The sequence below is a fragment of the Carcharhinus amblyrhynchos genome, chromosome 8 (assembly GCF_965287045.1).
Source record: "Carcharhinus amblyrhynchos chromosome 8, sCarAmb.v2.hapA, whole genome shotgun sequence".
NCBI classification, from domain to species: domain Eukaryota; kingdom Metazoa; phylum Chordata; class Chondrichthyes; order Carcharhiniformes; family Carcharhinidae; genus Carcharhinus; species Carcharhinus amblyrhynchos.
Genome location: NC_137331.1, coordinates 78,811,776 through 78,838,725, shown reverse-complemented (window position 1 = coordinate 78,838,725; position 26,950 = coordinate 78,811,776). Strand labels below are relative to the sequence as shown.

General features: G+C 40.6%; 1 protein-coding gene across 1 annotated transcript in view; it reads right to left on the bottom strand.

Annotated features, from left to right (window-relative positions):
- Positions 1–26,950, bottom strand: part of LOC145346699 (EMILIN-2-like) — a 54,533-nt gene continuing 27,583 nt past the window's right edge. Inside the window, exons 5-8 of the mRNA XM_080194306.1 lie at positions 25,862–26,062; positions 10,617–10,652; positions 7,656–7,787; positions 1–3,577 (exon numbers count right to left, since the gene is read on the bottom strand). Coding sequence (XP_080050432.1) covers positions 3,246–3,577; positions 7,656–7,787; positions 10,617–10,652; positions 25,862–26,062 — 701 coding nt within the window. The 3' untranslated portion in view covers positions 1–3,245. The remainder of the gene's footprint in view (positions 3,578–7,655; positions 7,788–10,616; positions 10,653–25,861; positions 26,063–26,950) is intronic.

Below are 26,950 nucleotides of genomic sequence, written 5' to 3'. Positions count from 1 at the left end.
TTTCATTAATGACAATTAAATATTGCATTAAGACAGACATGAAATCAATAACAAAATACAAAAAAGTTGTGTGCAGATAAATTATAATTTTCACATTGTTTTGTAAAGCTGGATATTTATTAACTTTTTAATAATCAGGTGAGAGTTCTTTTATTCAAGATATTTTGAAAGGTGGCTCATTAATCTAATCTTAATGGTAACCAAGATACTTGCCTCAGGTTTTTCATCTGAAGACCAGATCAGAGATCTTTTGATATGAGACTCATCAAAAATAATTCCAACTTTACCTTAAGTAGAATAATTTTTGTGTACCTATATATTCTCATTAGTAGGGGGTTTTAAAATACTGTTACATTTGTGTGAACATTTATTCAGAAGTAATGTTTTTATAATATTTTGATTCTTCAGAAAAATTACTTTATAAAATCACACTTGTGTTGATGCTTAATTGAATCAATGCATATAGGTTTATATATAATTACAATTAATAGAATTGGACATATTCCTTAAATAGCAAGAATTTCATTATATAGTTCATCTCAAAAGGCTACAAATGTTTGCATCATTCCATGGGCACAATCTGTGAATTGGATTTTTCAGTTATGAATACCAGTATAAGTATACAGGATTCAAAAACAATATATTAAAACAAAAGAACTGGTGTTCCAATTCACTTCAAGTCAAATATTTATTATTACAGGGTTCAAATAACCTATACTCTTTCTAGCCAAGATTAAACCAAAAGGAAAAATCTTTAGAGTTGATTTTTCAATCGTGGTTTCCAACAAGAGTCAGGCCTGGACATATAATACGTGGCGTGCTCACTTAGAAAGGAAAGCATTCTGAATATAATTGGCTAATTATATAGGAAATAGAGAAGTTGTATCTAACCAAAAACCAGAAGTCAAATTCAAATATGTTATATAAAATTCAAACTTTGTAGTTCTGTTAGTCATAGAAGCCCTACAGTACAGAGGAGGCCTTTGGCATATCGAGTCTGCACCAATCACAATCCCACCCCATTCCTGCAACCTTGCACATTTACCTGCTAATTCCCCTGACACTAGAGTCAATTTAGCATAGCCAATACACCTATCCTGTATATCTTTGGACTGTAGGACAAAACTGGCACACCTGGAGGAAACCCACGCAAACACAGGTAAAATGTGCAATCCACACAGAATGACCCAAAGCCGGAATCAAACTTGGATCCCTAGATTTGTGAAGCAGGCCGGAATCAAACTTGGATCCCTAGATTTGTGAAGCAGCAGTGCTAAACACTCTGCCATTTTGCTGCCCTGTCACACCCCTAAGAACAGTCTAGATGAGCATAAAGTCAACTTCAACTGCAGGAAAATATCATTGAGCTACAATAAGTATTTATTGTTCTGACTACAATTTCAAGTGTAACTTTTTAATGTGTTTTTTAATCAATTTAGATCTTTACTATGTCTTGTAGTGAGACTGTTGTAATAGACAAGTTTACTTAAAGCAGATTAAGCTAGGTATCTAATTTATTTGTATGTGGGAGAAGGAGAGAAGTTTTCAGGACATTGATCTATGTTAATTTTCAATGGATACGGAACTTCTGCAGTCTCCAGTTACATTAATGTAAATTGCTAACAAAGAAACATCATGCACCATGCAGTACATTCACTCAGAAATATTTCACTTAAGGGTGGCTGAGAAAATAAAGCCATGGTAACCCAAAATACACAGGATGTGATGAGTTAATTGTGGATTATTGTCCACCTTCTGCAAGCTCCTACCATAGAAATTGTTTATTTCACAAAAGTAAAGCAAAGCTCATTTTACTTGTTCCACTTTTTTCACAAAAACAGATACCACCACCTGCCCCTCACTATGGTAGTCCCACCTACTAATTAATTCAGCAAATGTTATTTAGTTGGTTATAGGACCCACTTCTACATTGTTCACATTTCATTCTTAATATTTTCTACATCTTTGCTTTTAAAAGAATAATGATAGTGGATGGAAAACTAATTAGTCTCAGCACTTAATTTATTTTTGCTGAAAAATTAATGCAATTCTGTAACTTTCATGATTTGTGAACTGTGGCTCACATAATACCATGATGTTTGTAAGAAGCCATGAGGGAAGGTTTTTCCTATGCTGTGTATATCAAAGTTATAAGCAATATTCATACTCTTTTGGTATTGACATTGTTGCATATGGTATACAAAGTAATTAGTCCCTGCTTGCCTGGCTTATTGCAAGTTGAAAAGGCTAAGTTGACTGATTATACAATTACCTTGCATTATTTAATGCACACTCAGAACTGGCAAGAGAAGGAAAGGAAGGTTGTAACAACTTATCATTTTCATTTTATTTCCCCTACCTTTAGAACTAAGATGCAGTTTTATTTGTTTGATGTCTTTCTGATCTACCTTGTCTGATGTACCTTTTCTACCAAGAAAGCTGCTACTGAGTGAGCAATATGGTAGATAAAACAGCACAGCAAAAACATCACAATTTAAATAATAATTCAAGGGCAGACTTCTCCAAAATGTATGCTGCAATCTGGTTAATATTTAAATAATTATACATTTCTCAATGGTGATTTAAACAGACACCCACTTTGAATATTATATACAATGACATGTGAAAATTATTCCTATCCTCCAAATTAAGACCAGACATTCACCTATCATATGATCGAAAATACAAAAGAACCATCCAGATGAATGAAAGAAATTTAAAAAAAATCAAACTCTGTCACCAAATGTATCATCATGCATGTAGATTGCCTTAACTTTATTAAGATTATGGGTATTACATATCAATATTCAGGCTTTTATTGGCATTACCTGTAAAACACTGAATAGCCTGTATTTTACTGACTATCTATTGGTAAAAGCTGCCAACAAAATAAGTGTAAAAGCAATTTGTAAAAAGTTAATTATAGATCCAGTGATAGGAATTAAAAAATGTGTGGCTACAGCCAAGTAAAAAGATTAACTTCATTCACCTTCTCTGAAATATATCTCTTTTAAAAGAACCAATATATTTAGCTCCAAACTAGTAATATCATAAATCACATCAAGCCTCATCCAGAATTCTACCTTGGTGCAATTTGTCTTTAGCAAAGTTGAGTCGGTACTTTATAAGTATTTTCTTTGACAACGAGTCCCAGAAATTCAGGAAAATCTACATCCTCTTCACACCTCAACTCCCTCAAGGTCAGTATATTTTAATAATCTGGTTGACCAACGTTTTCTAATTGGCTAGCTCTGAGAGGATGTTTCGTATAGAAGAGTCCCACTGAAGGTTGAGTACATCTCATCTGTGTCAACTAGTTTACCATCAATCACTATGACACTAACTTCATCTTCAGCTTTGAGGTTGAGAATCAGATTGAAGACTCCAACACCTCCACAGATCTGCCTTCCCAGTGAGGGTCTTTGAGATTCCAGCAGTTCTATTCGATAACCGGAAGTGTCCATCTGTGTGATGCTTTGATTAGAGACTGAAAGTATAGCTTCAATGTGCTCATTCCTCTGAGGAGCAAGGACCGCACTGATGAGATACTGTCCCTCGAAAGGAGCTGTAAATACACCTGAAATAAAGGAAGGTAATTAAAGAAGACAATCCACAATCAGAAATTGGTTCATATTTCTCAATCTATGGTCTTTTGAAATTCATATTAAGATACTACATCACTGTTAAAACTGAAGTGATTGTTTTTCCCAATCAGTGAGGTAATCTTAACTTTGTGACAGTGTAACATAGGTGATGGTGAGTCTGTAATTTTACGTCTCTCCCAGTTTGGCTTCAAGGAAATAAGAATGCAGAGAGATTAGAACAGACTACCAACTCGCTATCACCTGTTTGTAGTGCTGCAAAACAAACAATGCACTACAGCTGCTAGAAATCTAAAATAAAACCATAAAATGCTAGAAACAGCAACATTCCCTTTTATTCTCTTCAACTTCCCTCTTTTTTCTGCCTCGTTACTTCCTTGAAAATGACTCTCATTTCTAGTGTGGTGAAAGGTCCAAGATCTGAAACAGTGGGTGGAATTCTCTGGCCGTTCATGCCGACAGGATTCTCTGCTCCCACTGCAGTATCGATAGTAGTCATGACGTGGATATGCCGGCGTTGGACTGGGGTAAACACAGTAAAAAGTCTTAGAACACCAGGTTTAAGTCCAACCGATTTATTTGATAGTAAACTCACTAGCTTTCAAGGTTTCCCTCTTCTTCAGGTGAATGGAGTGTCCTGGCCTCAGACAGAGCATATAAAGCACAGACAGCTTACAGAGTACTGATTAGAACTGATCAGTACTGATTCTAATCAGTAATCTGGAAACTGTCTGTGCTTTATATGCTCCGAGGCCAGAACTCTCCATTCACCTGAAGAAGAGTGAAAGCTAGCGAGTTTACTATCAAATAAATCGCTTGGACTTAAACCTGGTGTTGTCAGACTTTTTACTGTGCCCACTGCAGTAAACAGAGAATTGATTGAGTAACAATTTCTCCATCTACACTGGTAGCAGTGGTGGGGCGTGAATGGCCACAGAATTCCGACTATTAACTCTATTCTTTCTCCACAGAATCTGCCAGATCTGCTGAGTCTTCCTGCATTTTCTGCTTTCATAACTGTTTTACATTATCACGCCAAGTCAAGATCTATCCCAATGTATCAAAGAATTCCTACAGTGCAGAAGAATGCCATTTGGCCTATTGAGTCTGCACCGAACACAATCCTACCAAGACCCTATTCCCATAACCCCTCATGTTTACCCTGCTTATCCTCCTGACACTAGGATAAAATTCTGCATAGCCAATCAACTTAATCTGCACATATTTGAACTGTGGGAGGAAACTGGAGCACCTGGAGGAAACCCACATAGACATGGGGAGAATGTGCAAATTCCACCCAGACACTGACCCAAGGCCAGAATCGAACACAGGTCCCTGGCACTGTGAGGCAGCAGTGCTAACCACTGTGCCATCGTGCTATATCCTCTATCTACAGCCTGAAAGTATATATTGTACTTTTGTTAGTTCAATTGCAAACTGATTTTGTACTTTTTCAATATATTTGTGCATTGTAACATTCGTTGCTTGTTCCCTACTACCAGGCAGTTTTCTTCCCATTTCCTAGGTGCAGTCAATCTTTGTGTGAGCCTATAACACGCATGAGAAGGCACAATGTCTACCTGTGAGTCTCATCACCACAGGTTATCATTGCTGTGGTGTTAGAGCAAGTGATAAACATGGTGAATTTCTACATTTACTACATAAAGTAAAATACACTGCCCAAGTGCTCTGATTTTGTTTAAAAAAAAATGGAGTGAAAATACTGACTTCTGAGTGTATCTGGGCACCAGTGTTACTTGCCATACTTATCAGGACACCTGTGATTTAGTAAGTCATTGCTTAAAATCCATGTAGTTCAAAGATTATTTTCAAGAGTTCAATGTGCTGCTGGCTCCTATATGAAATCTGAGTTTTTTCTGATCTTTTTCGGAGGGAGGTCATGTTAACAAAACGGATTAAATTATTTGAGGAGGTGATCGAGCGTGTAGATGAGGGTAGTTTTCTTTATTCATTTGTGGGACATGGTTGTCACTGGCTGGCCAGCATTTATTGCCCATCCCTAGTTGGCATAGGAGGGCAGTTAAGAGTCAGCCACATTGCTGTGGCTCTGGAGTCACATGTAGGCCAGACCAGGTATGGATGGCAGATTTCCTTCCCTAAAGACATCAGTGAACCTGATGGGTTTTTCATATTTATTTAATCAAGTTCAAATTCCACTACCTACTATGGCAGGATTCGAACCCAGGTCCCCTGAGCATCAGCTGAGTATCTGAACAATCTGAATATCTGTCTATACCACTAGGCCATCGCCTCCCTCAAGTGCAACTGATGTAGTTTATATGGATTTCAGCGAGGTCTGTGACAAGGTCCCACATGGGATACTGATAAGGAACATAAAGGCACATGGGATCCAGGATAACTTGGTAAGATGGAGTCAAAACTGGCTTAGTGGTGAGAGACAATGGTGGTGATTGAGGACTGTTTGTGTGACTGGAGACCAGTGTCCAATGATGTACTACAAGGTTCAGTGCTGGGCCCCTTATTAATTGTGATATATATAAAGGATATAGATGAGAACATGAGGGAGAAATGATAAATAAGCTTGCAGATGACAAAGATGGGCATGGTGGTTAATAGTGAGGAAGAAGGTCTTAGATTGCAGGAAGATACAGACAGGTTGGTCAGATGGGCAGATTAGTGGCAAAGGGAATTTAACCCTGAAAAGTGTGAGCTAATGCACTTTGGAAGGAACAAGATGAAGGAGTACGCAACAAACGGCAGGACACCAGGAAGCTCAGAGAAACAGAAGGATCTCGGGGTGCTTACCCACACACCTCTAAAGGCTGCAGAACAGGTTAACAGAGTAGTTAAGAAGGCATAAGGGACACTTGCCTTTCAGTTGCGGCACTGATAAAAAGAGGGACGTTATGTGGATCGTACAGAACTTTGGTTAAGCCACAGTTGGAGTACTGTGTGTAGTTCTGATCACCTCACTACAGGAAGGATGTGATTGCACTGGGGAGGGTGCAAAGAAAATTGACCAGGATGTTGCCAGGATGAGCAGTTGAGCAATGAAGTGAAGCTGGATAGGCTCAGGTTGTTTTCTTTAGATCAGAGAAGGCTGGGGGGGGGGGGGGCCTCATTGAGGGATTTGGACAAGGTGGATAGGAAGCAGCTTTTCCCCTTAGTTGAAGGACCAATAACAAGAGGACTTAATTTTAAGGTGAAGGGCAAGAGGTTTACAGGAGATCGAAGGAATTGTTTTTCACTTGGAAAGTGGTGGGAGTCTGGAATGCACTGCCTGGGAGGAAGTAAAGGCAGGAAACCTCACAGCCTTGAAAAAGTACATGGATGAGTACTTGAAATGCCAACAGTCAAGGCCTATGGGCCAAATGCTGGAAAGTGTGAATAGTGTAGATTGTGTAGTTTTATTGGTGCAAACTCAATGGGCCAAATGGCCACTTCTGTACTGTATGACTCTATTGTATTGAAACTTCACAGTTGTTGATATAATTGAGTGGCACAGTGATTGGCACTGCTGCCTCACAGTGCCAAGGACCTGGGTTCAATTACAGCCTCAGGTCACTGTCTGTGTGCAGTTTGCATGTACTCCCTGTATCTGCGTGGGTTTCCTCCAGGCACTCTGGTTTCCTCCCACAGTCCGAAGATGTGTTAGGTTGATTGGCCCTGTTAAATTGACCCTAGCGTCAGATGAATTAGCAGGGTAAATGAGGATTACGGGAATAGAGCCTGGATGGGATTGTGGTCACTACGAACACGATGGGCTGAATGGCCTCCTTCTGTATGGTATGGATTCTACGATTTTATGAATTATCAGGATCAGATAGAAGGCAAAGCACACTTTAAGGAGAGTATTAGAAAAGTCTTCAAGCCATTGATATGAACAAGTGAAATTAATTTTAATAAGATTTGTCTATTTGCAGAGTTCAGAAGTACACGGAAAACAAAAATGGGGCATTTTACTGAGATAATAACTTTGGGACAATGTCAGAGAGTCATACAAACCATCAGACTGTCAGCTCTTAACACATGGACACAAACACAAAATAAAATCTCTGGAAGACCTCTTACCTGTATTGGGATTGTAATGGTGGCCATCATTAACTAGAACTTTGTTGAATCGGATTATCCCTGTGTTACCTACGAAAGGTTTTTTGGTTAGACCCACAGAAAAGGAAACGTGATTTTGAACAGCTTTGCTTTCTGAAAAAGAACAAAGGAATGATTTTCTAAGACAGCATCACAGATGAGCAGAAGAAAAACACTGAAAATATAACTATTATAAATATTGTACAACTTAAAGAACAGAATTCTATTGCATGGAGCACCAGTCACTTTGGTATTGTAAAAAGCACTCTAAGAAATCACAAAAAATACTGTATCATTTTGATACATATAGTATCTGGCCTGATATGCTCAATATTACATGTTGAAAACCTCATTCTATACGAGAGATAAGAAGCAATTAGAACATGGAAGTGACAGCCGAACATGTTTACTAATATCTAGCAAACAAAATGGGACAATCCAGGGTCTGTAAATACAGTTTTATAATTTGTGCATCTTTAAACATAGAGGAGTTGTATCCACTAAGCATTTGGCTCTGACATTGAATGGACTGGAAACAGACTGACCTGACAGGACTAGGGGTGTGTGTGTGGAGTGGGGTGGGTGGACAGTACCAGAGTTTCTGCTTCTGATTGTCATCAAGTGATTTACACTGGGAAGTGTGTATGTTACCAGCATGAATAGAGATGTCTGCCCCAGCCAGGTAGCCCATTGCACCCCCACAGTCTAATGGGAGACATCACCAAATTGCTTCTGTTACCCAGTGTGCGTCAATGCTTTCAAGAGGGGCTGAAAGGAAGAATAGAAACAAGCCTGAAGGCAACTGATCAGTGCAAAGAAAAAGCACAGACATGAAAATCAAGTGCAATGCAAAATCTAAGCAGAGAGAGAAGTAGGAAGATAAAGTTCAAGAGAAGCAGTGATGCTATATTCAAAAGATATGAAATGTAAATGAGACAAGTTGCTACTTCTGCCTTCAGAGGTGGGATGCCCACCTGAAAAAGAGGAAGTCCTAGGGAGGTATGGTAGCACAGTGGTTGGCACTGCTGCTTCACGGCTCCGGAGACCTGGGTTCGATTCCCGGCTTGGGTCACTGTCTGTATGGAGTTGCACATTCTCCTCGTGTCTGTGTGGGTTTCCTTCAGGTGCTCTGGTTTCCTCCCACAGTAAAAAGTCTGACAACACCAGGTTTTAGTCAACCGATTTATTTGATAGTAAACGCACAAGCTTTCGGGTTAGTCCCTTCGTCAGGTGAATGGAGAGTTCTAGCCTCAGACAGAGCATATAAAGCACAGACAGTTTACAGATTACTGATTAGAATGTGAATCTTTACACCTAACCTGCTGTTCAAGTCTTGAAGTGGCCGACAATGTGAGTGGAAGGAGCACTGATCACAGGTTACAGAGATGTGTATTGTCTCCAGACAGTACAGTAAGTGAGGTTTTGCAAACCCAGGCAAGTGTTGGGGGTTACAGATAGTGCGACATGAACCCAAGATCCTTGTTGAGACTGTCCTCATGTGTGTGGAACTTGGCTATCAGTCTCTGTTCAGCGACTCTGTGCTGTCGTGTGTCATGAAGGCCGCCTTGGAGAATGCTTACCCAAAGGTCAGAGGTTGAATGCCCGTGACCACTGAAGTGTTCGCCAACAGGAAGGGAACAGTCTTGCCTGGTGATTGTCGAGCGATGTTCATTCATCCGTTCATGACACACGACAGCGCAGAGTCGCTGAGCAGAGACTGATAGCCAAGTTCCACACACATGAGGACGGTCTCAACATGGATCTTGGGTTCATGTCGCACTATCTGTAACCCCCAACACTTGCCTGGGTTTGCAAAACCTCACTCACGGTGCTGTCTGGAGACAATACACATCTCTTTAACCTGTGATCAGTGCTCCTTCCACTCACATTGTCGGCCATTTCAAGACTTGAACAGCAGGTTAGGTGTAAAGATTCGCATTCCAATCAGTAATCAGTAATCTGTAAACTGTCTGTGCTTTATATGCTCTGTCTGAGGCCAGAACTCTCCATTCACCTGACGAAGGGACTAACCCGAAAGCTTGTGCGTTTACTATCAAATAAATCGGTTGGACTAAAACCTGGTGTTGTCAGACTTTTTACTGTGTTTACCCCAGTCCAACGCCGGCACATCCACATCATTCCTCCCACAGTCCAAAGATGTGCGGGTTAGGTTGATTGGTCATGCTAAATTGCCCCTTAGTATCATGAATTGTCCCATTTTGTTTGCTAGGTATTAATAAACATGTTTTGCTATCACTTCTATGTTCTAATTGCTTCTTATCTCTTGTATAGAATGAGGTTTTCAACATGTAATATTGAGTATATCAGGCCAGATACTATATGTAACAAAATGATACAGTATTTTTCACAATTTCATAGAGTGCTTTTTATGATACTGAAGTGACTGGTGCTCCATGTGGTAGAATTCTGTTCTTTAAGTTATGCAATATTTATAGGGATTAGTGGGTAAATATGTGGGGATATGGGGTAGGGCCTGGGTGGGATCCATGGGCCAAATGGCCTCTTTCTGCACGGTAGGGTTTCTATGATTCTACGTGACTGGAGGCTATGACATTGTAGTTGGCTCTCCTGCTCACCAGTAGACTGTGGATAGTGTTTTAACCAGTTTAACAGTCTAGTCTAACAGTGACCAGATTTCTACATACATGTATATAAATGTTACAATTTATAGTTGGTGCAGACTCATTCCCCTTTCATGATCCAACAGATACACCATATAGAAGCTCATTAAATGCAACCTTAAGTCAAATGCATTTAAAAGTAACAGTAAAGTCATGGAGACAGTTGTGGCGAAACAAACTATCACCAATGAATTCCTCAGTGAGCACTTACTCTAAAATTGAAAGCGAGTATGTTTTTAGGTAAGTCTCTGATCTTAAGGACCACAAGTTCTATAACTAATGATCAATGACCAAGACATACCTGAAGTTCCTGGAGCTCCAAAAGTCATGAAATGCCCTGGAGGAGAAAATAATTATTTAAATGTTAGTGTTTACACAGTTCTTCTTGTGAAGTAGCCAGGAACATACTTCAATGAAAGTGAAACCAATGTAGAGTTTTGTTACAAGGGCCCAGATGATTCGCAAGCTTACAATCCCTGAAACTTGGCCAATTGGTAACCTTTGGCATTGACCCCAAAATAAGTTCCAGGGTCAATGGGCAGACTCACTTTTCTGCCCTCTGAAATTTAAAGCCTGTATTTCTTTGGATCCGTAGTGTGGGTAGGCGGAAGATGTCATATTGCCTCCCCCCGCATCCTGCATTTTGGGCCAGCCCTTGGATCACTTGGGGACCCTCATGAACATCCACTGGTCCCCAGACCACACTATAAATCAGGGGACTCCTGCTCTCCAACCAGACAACGAATAGTAGCCTCACCATTTTCTCAACCTCGCTAAACACACATCATTGCACTTCCCAATCTCAGCCACCAGAGGGAACACTTTAGCCCAAAGAGGCAGTTCACATCCTGGACAAAATATACAATACGAACCCTGTCCAGTAAAACTTGTCCAAAAATAACACAAGCACTGAACCCAGCTGAGAAGTCTACAACTCTGGCCATTGTGTCTTCAAAACCGTGGGAATGAATCTCAGCAGGTCCACTGGGGTGAGAAGAGAAAGGTCATTACCACCATTTGTCAGTATTTTAATGTAGCGTTGAATTAAATCATACCCATCCAAATACCAAGGAAATCCATGTTTTAAGCTGACGGGGAAATCATACAAAGTTGGATTCAAGGGAAACATATATATTAAATCAGAAAACATCACAAGGGATAGTAACGATGCATCTAAGATTAAAAAGCATCGAGCAAGAAAAGACCACTTAGCCTTCTAGACTTCCTGGGACCCTTCAGGAATTCAATTCTACCTCATCCTATGCATCTTCTAGCAACACTCATATCATAGATAAAGATACAAACTTCCAAAGTAGAGGTGTAAATTAACCAACTCCTACTCGAGGTGTAGCACCTTCCCCATCAAGTCTGTGTGAAGTTTGCACATTCTCCCCATGTCTGCGTGGGCTTCCTCCGAGCGTTCTGGTTTCCTCACACATTCGAAAGATGTATAGCTTATGGGAATTAGTGGGTTAAATATGTGGGGTTATGATGATAGGGCCGGGGGTGGGGAGAGGAGGTGGGATGGGTCAGGGCGGGATGCACTGACGGACAGTTGGTGCAGACTCGATGGGCTGAAAGGCCTCTGATTCACAGGATCATAGAACCTGTAGGGATTCTATGATTCTACGTGAACGCTGTGCAATTTTCTTTATAATGTTGTGACGTCTACTTCCAGGCATGCACCTCTTAACTGGGAATAGAGTTAAGTCAAATACCCCATTATTCATTTATATCAACATTTTCCCAGCCTACAACATTACACCATGTTTACTGCCCCTTTACTGCCACCCTCCCCCCCCTGCTTTTGGGGGAGTTTAAACTAATTTGTCAAGGGGATGGGAAAATGAAATGTAGGCCAAACGCCAGTGTTGAGGGTCGTGAGGTATTGAGGAAGATATCAAGGGGTGTACAGGCGGACAGAATGGTGGGCTGAAGTGTATCTACTTCAATGCAAGGAGCATCAGGAATAAGGTAGGTGAACTTGGAGTGTGGATTGGTACTTGGGACTATGATGTTGTGGCCATTACAGAGACATGGTTAGAACAGGGACAAGAATGGTTGTTGGCAGTTCTGGGGTATAGATGTTTCAGTAAGAGTAGGGATGATGGTAAAAGAGGTGGAGGAGTAGCATTGTTAATCAAGGATAGTTTAACGGCTGCTGAAAGCCATTTCAAGGGTGATCTGCCGACTGAGGTAATATGGGCTGAAGTTAGAAAGAGGAAAGGATCGGTCACGTTGTTAGGAGTTTTCTATAGGCCCCCAGATAGTAATAGAGATGTGGAGGAGGAAATGGCAAAGCAGATTATGGATAGGTGCGGAGGTCACAGGGTAGTTATCATGGGTGACTTTAACTTTCCAAATATTGATGGGAACCTTTTATAGGTCGAATAGTTTGGATGGGACACTTTTTGTACAGTGTGTGCAGTAGGGTTTCCTGACACAATATGTGGATAAGCCGACAAGACGTTTGGCCACATTGGACTTGGGACTGGGCAATGAACTGGGACAAGTGTTAGACTGGTTTGTGGGAGAGCACTTTGGAGATAGTGACCACAATTCGGTGTCCTTCATTATTGCAATGGAGCAGGATAGGGTCACACAACAGGGCAAGGTTTATAATTGGGGCAGGGGTAATTATGATGCAATTATGCAAGAATTAGGGAGCATAAGATTGGAACAGAAACTGTCAGGTGAAGGCACAAACGAAAAGTGGAGCTTTTTCAAGGAACAAATACAGTGTGTCCTTGATAGGTATGTCCCTGGCAGGCAGGGAGGAAATGGCCAAGTGAGGGAACCATGGTTCACAAAGGAGGTTGAATGTCTTGTTAAGAGGAAAAAGGAAGTGTATGTAAGGATGAAAAAACAAGGTTCAGTTGGGTCACTTGAGTGTTACAAAGTAGCTAAGAATGAGTTAAAGAAAGAGCTTAAGAGAGCTAGAAGGGGGCATGTGAAGTCCTTGGCGGGTCAGATAAAAGAAAACCCCAAGGCTTTTTACTCTTATGTGAGAAATAAAAGAATGACCAGGGTGAGGTTAGGGCCGGTCAAGGATAGTAGTGGGAATTTGTGCATGGAGTCAGAAGAGATAAGTGAGGCATTGAATGAATACTTTTCTTCACTGTTCACTAAGGAGAGGGGCCATGTTTTGGAGGATGAGTGCGTGATACTGGCTGATAGGATGGCGGAGGTAGATGTTCTGAGGGAAGATGTATTAGCAATTTTGAAAAACCTGAGGGTGGATAAGTCCCCTGGGCCAGATGGGAGACATCCTAGGATACTTTGAGAGGCTAGGGATGAGATTGCGGAGCCTTTAGCTTTGATCTTTGGGTCCTCGCTGTCCATGGGGATTGTGCCAGAGGACTGGAGAGTGGCGAATGTTGTTCCTCTCTTCAAGAAAGGAAATAGGAATGACCCTGGTAATTATAGGCCAGTTAGTCTTACTTCAGTGGTTGGTAAGTTAATGGAAAAGGTCCCGGGAGATAGCATTTATGACCACTGGAAAGATGCAGTTTAATCCGGGACAGTCAGTACGGTTTTGTGAGAGGTAAGTCCTACCTCACAAATTTGATTGAATTCTTTGAGCAGGTAACTAAGCGTGTGGACGAAGGTAGAGCAGTTGATGTCATATACATGGATTTTAGTAAGGCGTTTGATAAGGTTCCCCATGGTAGGCTCATGAAGAAGATAAAGATGTGTGGGATAGAAGGAAATTTGGCCGATTGGATAAGTAACTGGCTGTCTCATAGAAGACAGAGTGGTGGAAGGAAAATTTTCAGACTGGAGGCCAGTTACTAGCGATGTACCACAAGGATCAGTGCTGAGTCCTCTGCTATTTGTGATTTTAATCAATGACTTGGAAGGGGTGGCTGAAGTTAGTAAATTTGTTGATGACACCAAGATTGGTGGAGTAGTGGATGAGGTGGACGGCTCTTGCAAGCTACAATGTGACATTGATAGGATGCTGAGCTGGGCAGAAAAGTGGCAGATGGAGTTTAACCCTGATAAGCGTGAGATGATTCATTTTGGTAGGACAAACTTGAATGCGGATTACAGGGACAATGGCAGGGTTCTGAGGAAAGTGGAGGAACAGAGAGATCTTGGGGTTCATATCCACAGATCTCTGAAGGTTGCCACTCAAGTGGATAGAGCTGTGAAGAAGGCATATAATGTGTTAGCGTTTATTAACAGGGGTTTGAGTTTAAGAGCCGTGGGGTTATGCTGCAACTATACTGGACCTTGGTGAGACCACATTTAGAATATTGTGTTCAGTTCTAGTCACCTCACTATAAGGAGGATATGGAAGCATTGGAGAGAGTGCAGAGGGGATTTACCAGGATGCTGCCTGGTTTGGAGGGTCGGTCTTATGAGGAAAGGTTGACGGAGCTAGAGCTTTTCTCCTTAGAGTGGAGGAGGAAGAGAGGCGACTTAGCAGAGTTTTATAAGATGATGAGGGGATAGATAGAGTGGACTTGCAGAGACTATTTCCTTGGATGGATGTAGCTGTTACTAGGGGCATAACTATAAGGTTCATGGTGGGAGATATAGGAGGGATGTCAGAGGTAGATTCTTTACTCAGAGAGTGGTTGGGGTGTGGAATACACTGCCTGCTGTGATAGTGGAGTCGGACACTTTAGAAACTTTCAAGCGATTATTGGATAGGCACATGGAGCACACCAGCTTGATAGGGAGTGGGATGGCTTGATCTTGGGTTTAGACACAGCTTGGCATAACACTGAGGGCTGAAGGGCCTGTACTGTGCTGTACTGTTCTATGTCTATGTCTATCTCCATCTCACGCCCTTCACATACAGAGATAGGGCTATGCACAAGAGACATTCCACAAGGGATATCTGGATGTCTTGTGAACTGAGCCTATATTTAATGTTTCTGTATGTATCTGCATCATTAATAATTTGTTATCCTTCACTCTTTCTGTAAATTACAGAGACCATTAGTTTAAGCTTGAATGTGACGGTCTGATTGTGTAACATGTTTCGAATAGACTGTAGAGTCACATACCACTGCTGGAATCTTACAGCTATTCACGTCAGTGGGATTTACCCATCCCACTGCAGTGAATGGAGATTTGGCTGGATGCCAAATTTTCCGGCCTCACTGCAGTGGGAGCATGGTCTGAACAGCTGGTAAAATTGCACCCCGAGTTTTTGTTTGGTACAAATTACTACAGTTAAGGAACAATTACTACTCCCACAGTCTGTTAAAGCAATTGCGACATACAAAATCACTGCAGATTTTGGTTCACAGAATCAGTCTGCTTATGGAAGCTACCTCTTTGGCTGGAATATAACTTACACTCCCAAACATTCCCTATCAGCCGCCTTTTTCTACGAAAAGCTATTCAAGTCTGTAAGTCTAACCTCATCGCATTTGAAATCATAACTTGGGCTGCTGCACAAATGTACTTCCGGAGGAGCGGTACCTAAAACTCTAAGTAATATTCCACAAATAATTTCATTACAGATCTATACAAGTTCGAATAATTTTTTTTAGTGAATTACCCAGGGGTGCACTTGATTATTTCAGACCATCTGTCACTAAAACAACCTTTTTTAGCACCTGACTGAATTATTCAAATAATCTCTTGACTGGCTTCCCATTCTCCTGAAACATCAGATCATTCAATACTCCACTCTCCATATTCTATCAACCTGAACTGACTGATTAATATGAGTCTCCCCACAATGCCCCAGATTTCAAGTTCTCATGTTTAAGTCCTGCCATGTCAAGTCGTGTCACGTCCTCTCCCTTCCCTGCTACTACATCTTTCTCCTTATCCCTTTTCCATAGTCTTGGTTTCCAACTGTGAAATTTCAGTTTTATACTTCCCTACAACTGATCATAAACTTGACTGCATTCTTCTGCGTCTTGGCCAGTTTGATTTGGACTTGCTTCGTACATTCTGCTCTCATAAGTGAACCAGAATTAAGTCTTTGGGTAGAAGGCACTACATAATTGGTGCTCTGATAAATATAGTTCTTCCTTTTCTTTATCTGCTTTGCCTTTTAAACATTCTGGTGTCCGCTGTGGATCAATGGGCAGCAATCTTTCTTCTGAATTTGAAAGTTGTGGGTTCACGTCCAACACAGACATGAACATAAAAATCTAAATTATCACCCCAGCGCAGTACTGAGGGAATGTGCTACTGCCTAAGATATTCAGATATTCAACCAAAGACAACACTCCCCCCTCTCCCTGCCAATCCCCACCTGTACTCTTAGAGAGTGATAACTCCAATGGCACAATTTTGAAGAACAGTGATGACCTTATCCCTCAATCAACATCCACAACAAGCCCAGATTGTGTGGTCATTATTACATTGCCATCTTGTGAGACTTTGCTATATGCCACACAAAGATGCTCAACTGGCTGTCAAGCGCCTTGGGTCATGCAAAGGTCATGAAAAGGGCTAGATCACTGGGTGGAATTTTCCGGTCACATCCGCCCTAAGATCAGAAATTCCTGCCTGAGGACAATGGATCTTTAAATGGTCCATCAAATTGACCATTCCACTTGTGACGGTTCCCACATTAGGTGGGACTGGAATATTTACTCCTTTATTTTTTTACAAACATTTTTGTATTCATAGGGAAAAACATGCTGAACTTAAGCTTAAAGGCAGATAATTATTTTTAAGGGAACAAACAGGAGGGTATTTTATTAGAAAAGAGTTGGAAACCACATTTGTATGCGCATCAACAGTTAAGTTATCCAGAAGACAACATCAGTCCTTCTGCACCAGACTGTGTACCAAAGTAACAATGCATGGGATTCTCTGATCTCATTTGTGCCTGCCCCGCTGCGAGAATGGAGGATTTGACGTTCCAACCAGAACTCCATTCATTTTCAGCGGCACTGGAGAATCCCAGCGGCGAGCGGGGATGGATGTTTTCAGTAAATATATCATTCTCCAACACATGATGAGGCCTGAGAAAGACACTGGCTGTCAGCTACTGCATTTGCATCTAAAAGTGTGGTTCTTTCGAATTGCTAGAAATCACAAGATATAACATGGCGGCAGCAATGAGAGTAAAACCCAAGCATTGTAAATAAATAAATGTGGAATTAAATTGTGAAAAATCAATTCGAATTAGAAAGAGAAAAAATGAGTAAATTGTGCAAAAATAAATGGCCTCCAATGCAACAATGAACACTCAGCTTCAGCTCATGATGAATTATACGGCTGATTATGTCATCAGGACAGTTGAGAAGGTTAAACAAAAGTGCAGATTGAAATTCAAGTTTTTTAAAAAGTATTAGTGAAAAGGAAAGGGTCAGCTATACCCTTCTGTGGTCAGGAAAAAAAGAACTTGATCTTTTCAACAGCTAGGGGATGAGTGAAGATGACACTAAAAACCCATTTTTTTTGAGAAGTTGAGCACACATCTCTGGCCAAATCAAGGCATCAGTTCCATCAATATAAATTTCAAAGCCTGAGGCAGGAATCAGGTGAACCTGTTGATAATTGCTCAATGAGATTGAGAAATGTAATCAGCAAGAGCAAATTCAGAGAAATGGCTGAAAAGCTGGCAGACCAGCTCATTTGGGACTCTGCACACCCTGGTGTAAAATGGTCTGATAGAAAAGGCTCATAATATTGCCAGATGTTGACATTGCCAGTGCATATTAAGCCACGAGTTGACAGCTGAAGATGCTTGGCTTCCGCTAAGACAGAGAAAAGGGTTGATGCGGTGAAACAGGAACAAAATAATTTAAAGCAGACAGAGAAAAAGGTGTGCTGGAGCTGTGAACAATCGCATGAGTTCCACACACAAGGAAATGTCCTGCATATGGATCAAACTTATTCAAAGAAATCAGGAGACAGAAAGCAGGAAACTACACACTGGTTACTTTAACATCTGTCATAGGGAATATGTTAGAAGCTATTATTAAAGAAATTGCCTAATTCTTTTGTCTGTCAAATGCGCAGTGCACTCAGGAGCAGGCACAAAACTCGCTGCCGGTCATGATCGGGCCCCGGATATTACTTCATGCTAGCTGGCTAACTGATAGTTAGCCATACATAAAACACATTGAGAAAGGCTCAGTGCTGCCAGGGCGGTTGGGAAGGAAACAGGCTCAGAGAAAAGGGATGGTGTAGGTTGACATTTGTAATATGTTCCCTCACGGGATTGTGGACCTGTCTCAGGGAGCTGCAGGTCTGTATACCAACAACTTATGGAGGCACAGATAGTAAGTAGTCAACACTTTAACAGGCACGTTGAAATCCTGCCTGACTTGTCGGTAGGATGTACAAGATCCAATTCTGAGAACCTGGAACCCAGCAAAAGTTGTTGGTGAAGCAGAGACTCCAAAGTCTTACATCATCAAGAATGACAAGTGGATGAGAAGAAAAAGGGTCAATATCCTACCCATACCTGAGCTGGTAAAACAGGGACTGTCATCAATAACACCAGCAACATCACTAACGAGTGAGACAACATCATCAAGAAGCCACGAAACATCAACAACATCATTAACAAATGACATGTCAGCAATGTCAAACACAACTGCTACAAAACTAGAAGCAGCACACAGAGCGCTCCCAGTCCAGCATTCCAACTCAATGCTGAGAGCAATGACAACCAAATCCATTCGATGGGAACATCACACGTTATCACCTAATTGATAGTGAGAATAATGGTTTTGAGAATACATTATATTGAGAAGTATTATTTAAAGAGGGATGTTACATTATAATATTGTAGGGAAAGTGTTACACATATTGTTACATGCATTTATACTTAAATATCCAGGATGTCACATCACTCACTACTGCACTTCCGTCTGTATAGAAAATTAACAATGTATCGCTCTGCGGCACATGGTGAAATCTGAGAAATACACCTGATGTCAGCTCCAGTAGTGGTGTATAAATGTTTTTTTTCAATCTGCTGGGAACCACAAAACATGACACCATTTAATTCCAGACCAGTTTTCACCGGGCATCAGTGGGAAACATACCCACTGCTCCAGAAATTAGGGCCTCATTTATTGCCAGACCTCATTTAAATCCTGCCTAACTCTTCTGGACAAGAATCGGTGGCAGATGATGGAAAATTGCATGGTCTGCACACTGAGATTGGCTCCCAGGGTGAGCCCTGGAGGGTCTGATGATTGGAAGGTAGGGGTGGAGTCCACATTAAAGGACGCTTCAGCTTTCACTGTGGGGTGAAGTGGAGCAATTCTTCTTCTAGCCATGCAAGAAAGGTAAATAAAAATTCACGATTATAGTGTATCTTCTTGTCCCAATTTGCTATACTACTGGGATAACCTAGCAGGGAATCTCATTGGCCTTTTCTCATTCAGTCTGATATGTTAAAATTGCACTCATAGCCCAGTGACTATTTTAGATGGGTGCCTTCACTGCCTGCTCAAGAAAACTGGCGAAAACTACAACCACTAACCAACTCCCAGAGCCTCACACATGGACAAGCTGTCTGGACAATTTCCTTCCCCCACCCACCTAGATTTCAACTAAACTTGCTCCAACATTATAATTGGTTTTTAACAGATTTAAGGTTGTCTAATTAGATCACAGTCTTTTAATGCATTGGAGGTATAAATAATTATTAGACATAAATTTGGTTACGTTGATTAAAAGATCAGTTAATATATTATCGTGAGGATTAGAGAAATGAAACTTTCATGTGTAGCGATTCACCTTCTACCCAGATATCGAGTGCATGTTGTTTTAATTGTACTTTATGTTCCACATGGCAAGCTTTTCTACTGATCCATAGTTCAAATTTAGTTGACAAGATCACAATAAATCGGGTATGATGCCAAAAATTCTGGTATGCTGTGGCAGCAAGTCAAGTTCCACATGAAGCTTCTTTCTATGTGTTAGTAGACTAACTGTAACATCAAATACATCGCCAAAGAATAAATATTTTATGGTCTCAATTATGTTTGATAAAACATTTATTGTAAAAATGTTGTTATTACATAGGAAGACACAGGAGTTGGCTATTCAGCCTCTTGACTTATAGAAACATAGAAGATAGAAGCAGGGGAAGGCCATTTGGCCTTTAAGCCTGCTCCGCTATTTGTCATGAACATGGCTGATCATCCAACTCCGTAGCCTAATCCTGCATTTTCCCCATAATCTTTGATCCCATTTGCTCCAAGTGCTATATCTAGCTGCCTCTTGAATACATTCAATGTTTTGGCATCAACCACTCCCTGTGGTAATGAATTCCAAAGGGTCACGACTCTTTGGGTGAAGAAATGTCTCCTCATCTCCGTCCTAAATGATCTACACCAAATCCTCAGACTGTGACCCCTGGTTCTGGACACCTCACCATCGGGAACACCCTCCCTGCATCTACCCTGTCTAGTCCTGTTAGGATTTTATAACTATGAGATCTCCCCCATTCATCTGAACACCAGCAAAAACAATCCCAACGTAATCAATCTCTCCTCATACATCAGTCTTGCCATTCCTGGAATCAGCCTGGTAAACCTTTGAGAGCGAAAACAGCCTTCCTCAGGAAAGGAGACCAAAGCTGCACACGATATTTCAGGTGTGGCCTCACTTCACTGTTCAGTTAAATCACAGCTGATCTGTACCTTAGCTCCATCTACCTGCTTTCATTTTATAACCCATAACCCCTTGCCGAACAAACATTTACCAGTCTCACTTCTGAAATTTCCATTTAGTCTAACTTCAACACAACATCTTTTTGGGAGACAGTTCCAGATTCCCATTATCGTTTTTGTGAAGGAATTATTCCTGACATCGCCCCTGAAAGGCCTTGTTCTAATTTTGCCCCCTTAGTTCTAGACTCTCCCCTCAGAGGAAATTTTTTCTTGCCATCTAGCCTATCAAACCATTTAATCAATTTAAACATCTCAATTAGATCATCCCTTAATCCCTGCACTTAAGAAAACAGATGCCCAATCTATGCAAGCAGCCCTGACTATTTAACCCTTTTAACTCCAGGATCATTCTGGTGAATCTGGGCTGCATCTAAAGTAAAGTTTATTTATTAGTGTCACAAGTAGACTTATATTCACACTGTAATGAAGTTACTATGAAATTTCCCTAGTTGCCACATTCCAGCTCCTGTTCGGATACACTGAAGGAGAATTTAAAATGACCCAGAGCACCTAACCAGCACATCTTTGGACTGTGGGAGGAAACCAAAGCATCCGGAGGAAATCCACGCAGACACGAGGAGAATGTGCAAGCTCCATACAGAAACTGACCCAAGCCAGGAATCAAACCTGGGTCCCTGGCACTATGAGGCAGCAGTGCTGACCACTGTGTCACCATGCCAACCCATCTTGGCCAAGGCCAACTACCCCACATAACCCGGACATTCTGTCTTCTACCTTCTTCCGTCGGGAAAAAGGTACAAAAGTCTGAGATCACGTACCAACCAACTCAAGAACAGTTTCTTCCCTGCTGCTGTCAGACTTTTGAATGGACCCACCTCACAATAAGTTGATCTTTCTCTACACCCTAGCTATGACTGTAACACTATGTTCTGCACTCTCTCATTACTTTCTCTATTAATGGTATGCTTTGTCTGCATAGCACAGGAAATAATGCTTTTCACTGTATACTGATACGTGACAATAATAAATCAAATCAAATCCTTCCTGAGGTACAATATCCAGAACTGAATGTAATTGTTCCAGATGAAGCTCTGTTCAGCTGTTACATTACTTCCACACTTTTTTGTATTTCAGACCTCTTGAAATAAAGTCTAACACGTCATTTGACTTTTTACTGATATTAAATAATGCTCTTGTGAAGCAGTTTTGTGTAATTTACATGTTTAAGGTGTCATTTAGCACAAATTTGTGTTGGTGTTGATTATTTTTGCATCTGTCCACTAACATTTCGTGATTTCACTATTTAGACCCCTAGGTTCCTTTGCTCCTCCAGTTCCAAGCTTCTCATATTTCTGGCTCTCTATCTAGCGCTCGAAGTGGATGATCTCACACTTTGCCACACTGATCTCCATCTGCCACATTTCTGTTCACTTATTTAATCTATCAATCTGTGTTTGCAACTTTCTGCTCCCATCTGGACCATTTACTGCACCACCTAACTTCATGTTGTCAGTGAACTTAGATATTCTGCTCCTTCATGCAAGTGGAAATATACAAACTATGAAATAAAATATAAATATATAGTGAAAAGTATCAGTATAGCTCCTTAGAGAATATTACGGGAAATGCGTACCATATCCCTACCCTGTCTCCTACCTTTAATTAATGCCCTATCCAATAGGTTGCTTCCGATTCCACGTGCTCTCACTTTTGCTAACTCTGATCTGTGAAAGCTTGCCAAATGCCTTCTGAAAATCCATTGGAATAACATCAACAAACACTCTTTAGGTCATCCACACCAGTTACTCCCTCACAAAATTCAGCTAAAGTTTATTTATTAGGCACAAGTAGGTTTATCTTGACACTGCAATGAAGTTACTATGAAAATCCTCTAGTTGCCACACTCTAGCACCTGTTTGAGTACACTGAGGGAGAACTTAACGTGGCCAATTCACCTAACTTGCACACCTTTGGACTGTGGGAGGAATCTGGAACACCCAGAGGAAACCCACGCAGACATGGAGAGAACACAGACTCTGCACAGTGTGACCCAAGCCGGGAATCGAACCTGGGTCGCTGGCACTGTGAGGCAGCAGTGCTAACCACTGTGTCACTTGATGAACTATATTCATCACAAAGACCTTACCCTTTACAAAACAATGCTAGTTTTCTCTGATCAACTCATATTTGTCCAAATTCTTAGCCATTCTATTTCCATTAACAAATTCTAACAATTTCTCCACAATTGGTATTAGACTAATAGGTCTATAATTTTCAAATTTATCTCACCTACTCTTGTTAAATATTGAGGTTACATTTGCAGATTTCCAAGGGAACAATTTTATTTTCTGTTTGCATAAACATGAGAAATGATGGGTGGCAGTTTACTCAGAGGCATACGTTTCCTGAGGCATTCCAAAAAACTTCAGCGGTCAGCTTTCATATCATCAATTGATATACTAAAATGCAACACAAAATTCCAGCAGATGGAGCTCTTGTAGTGAATGAACATACAGCTCAGAATAGGGGAAGTCACAGGATTAGGAAGGAAGAAAAAACACGCATTTATGTAGTGCTTTTTGCATCCTCAACTGCCACAAAGTGCTTCATAGTCAATGAAGTCCTTTTGAAATGTAATCACTGTTGTAATGGAGGGAACCAGGGCAATTAATTTGGGCTCAGCAAAGTGCTGCAAAGTGATGAAATTGTGCCTTTAAGAAGCATATTTATGTCATGTCTCTTGTGAGGGGTTTATTTAAAATTCAACTGTTTTACACAGTGCTGATTTGCCTGAGGAACCAGCCAGCTCCCATACTGAGAATGCAGGCTAATGATTGATCTTAACTTGGGATGTCTTGTTTTAATGCATTTTTGTTTATTTTGGTTTTTCCCTGGGGTTTCAGAGTAGGGTTTTGATTAGGTTGATTGACAGAGACAGAGTCACGCAAACAAATGGAACTAAACTTGCAGAGAAAACACATAGTTCTCTCTGATCTTAAAATAGTCAATTTCTGCTAAGTTGTAAAAGAAGCAGCAAGTGTCTGTCTTACTCTCTCTCTCTGGAGGCTGCTGTTTGAGGCTGTGAGAAAATACGTGTCTCTTTGTCTCTCTCTCTTCCTCTCTCTCACTCTCTCCCCAGAGATGTTTCAAAGACTCTAGGACAATTAACAAACACAAGCACGTAAGCCTGTGTGTTGCTAACTGATTTTGAAGAGGCGTTTAAGTCTGCAAGAGGAATATTGCTTGAACTGGAACTAATAGAGATAGGTTAGCAGTTAAGAACTGTATCTTGTCACGTTTAAGTATTTCAATTGGTAAAAGTTAAACTAATTCATTTGTTATAATAAATTATATTGCTAAATAAAGTTTATTTTAATAAAAGCTTCCTAGTATGTCAACTGAATCACACCTGGAATGAAATACTTTCTCCTCACACTCATGCCAAGATTTTAAAAAACTGTCAGGGTCTAGTCAGGGGTCACAACATACTTTGGGTTTCTGCTCTGGTACCCTAACTAAACAATGAGATAAGTGACCAGTTGGTGTTGCTAGCAGCATTGGTTGAGGGAGGAATATTATCTAGAGAAGTTTGCTTTTCTCTAAATAGTGCCTGAAATCTTTTACATCCACCTGGCAAATGGAGCATCAGTTCTCAGCTAAAAATCTCCAACACTCCCTCAGTGTTGCCTTAAGGAGTGAGCCAACATTTAAGTCTCTGGAGGGCAGCGTAAAACCCAGGACCTCTTAACTTAGAGGTAGTTGTCTCTGCTGAGCCAAGAGTGATATCATGACAACATAGTTATACATAAGAAAGGCCAGTTGGTGTTAACGAGCCAAAAAAAATGATGTAATCCACCATCACATTTATGGCTTTCTGACAGTGTCACCATGGGACAATCTTGTGTGATGTATGCTACAATTGTTACTAGTCCATTACACTTGGATCTCAATGAGTTAAGTTCACAAGACAACAAAGTAAGCACAATTAAATTGGATTTCAGAGAGGCCACCTGAACCAGCATGCCAGATACAATGGAAGATAGTTTGACATTCCATTGATCATTCACACTAATTGCTGCTGCATCAACTCGCTTCAGTTGAACTGAGTAGAGGTCAAATGTTAAGTCAGGCCAGTGGATTCTGCTTGGGAGAACAATCTCTGTTTAACTAAAGATTGACACTGGAATCAAGCTTTAAATAGAAAGAGAGAGAGCTGTGAAAGCAAGTGGCACTCTGTCAGGATGGGACACAAGAAAAAAGAGTTCAGAAATTAGTTTTAAGTCAAGCGGCAACCCACTAATGTGGGTTAACAAAAGGGTGTTCATTATTTTTACATCATTATGACAGAGTCCAAAATCATAAAACATAATAACTCCATCAAAACATTTGACAATTCATCAAACAAGTCTAGAAATGCTGCCTTTCCTATCAGGAAAATCCATTCTTCTTATTCAGTTAGGGATAGAATCACTTCAAACAGTGCACGTATGTGTCAGCTCCCCGTACAACCGGAATTTAGCCATTTATATTGTGCAATGACTTTTAGAGCATAAACAGTACAAACAGAGTCTGGTTTAAAAGTGGAGATCACCACTTTAAAGTTTCTGGTTGCAATCATTTCCAGATGTTGTGGAAAGGTCAGCCGCCAGTACTGTATCTTTGATAAAACCAGTTGCAGAAGTGACACGATATCACTGGACACACTAGCATTGTCCAATTTCTGCATGACGCTGAAGTTAGACTTGCTCCCAGTGACAGTTCTGAATTATAAAGGCACCATTCAGATGCATAAAATTGAAAGAGTGCAACTGCTCAACAAACAGTTTATTGTGACCGGAACTTTAAAAATAGCAGCGTATCTAACACTAAATTAGCAAGGCCACGAAGAAAGTTCATCCTGCATAATTATGATGCCATATACATGTACGGAGAGAAAATTACAGTATATTACAATAACTGTACTCACCGGAAGCTTTCATTTCTTCATTTGGAGATGGTGTAGTTTGTTGTTCTTTTGTTTTACGAGCATTATTAGCATTCACTGTATCCATTGATCCTGGTGGGCCTGCATAACCTACCTCCTTAATGACACGATAGCCCGTCCCTGTCATGGGCGGAAATCTTGATACTTTGGGTGGGCCTGGAGGTCCCGCTTGACCTCTTTCCACTAATTAAAAGAAACAGAATCTCCTGTTACTTCACATGTCTCATCTTGGCAAAATGATGCCTTTCACTGTTTGCGTTTGACATGGTAAATACTCCTAATATGTAAATGCAGACCAGCAAGGTTCAAAGATTTCTTCCTGGTCTGTGCTGAGATACTCAATCTCATGCAGGGCTGAAAAGTGTTGGATGACAACAGAATTGGCTATGATGACCTCCACAGCCAAATAGCCTGATGACAAATCAGATGTATGCCTAACAATAAGGCCCTCCATAGTCCAACAGCCAATACACAGAGTCCCATAAGTGAAGAATTTCTCTTTGTGTAGTTGCTAAGGGCAGCCAACATAAATGGGATTGTACAGCAGTTTGAATCAGTACCATCACAATAAAAAGTTAATCGGAATTTAAATTACTCTGAAATTGGTTTTGATCTCACTATGAGAAATTTTGTCTGAAACTAAGACATTCAAACATCTAGAATAGGATGCTTTCAATCAATGCAGATTAGTTCATTAAAAATTATACTAGTAAGTTTAATTGTTGATTAATACTTAATGAATTTGATTGAGAATTGTAATCCACCATGCGGAATTTCATTGGCATTGGCTAATTCACAACAAAATATCATATTTCACATAAATTCAGCATGTCTTATTAGGCTGAGAAGTGAAAAAAACCTATAACATGTGATACGACACAATGCGGTATACGACAATCCAAAGTACACCATTTAACATTTGTTCCATTATTTTATCTAGACATACAGTGAATTTTGGCTAAAGGGTTGATACGGCCTGTCTCCCAGCAGAAAGCAAAGGCAGTATGTACTCACAATAATGCTCAAGTTCCAGTTGTTGCTGTGCTGCTGCCTCCACAGGAACATGTAAAC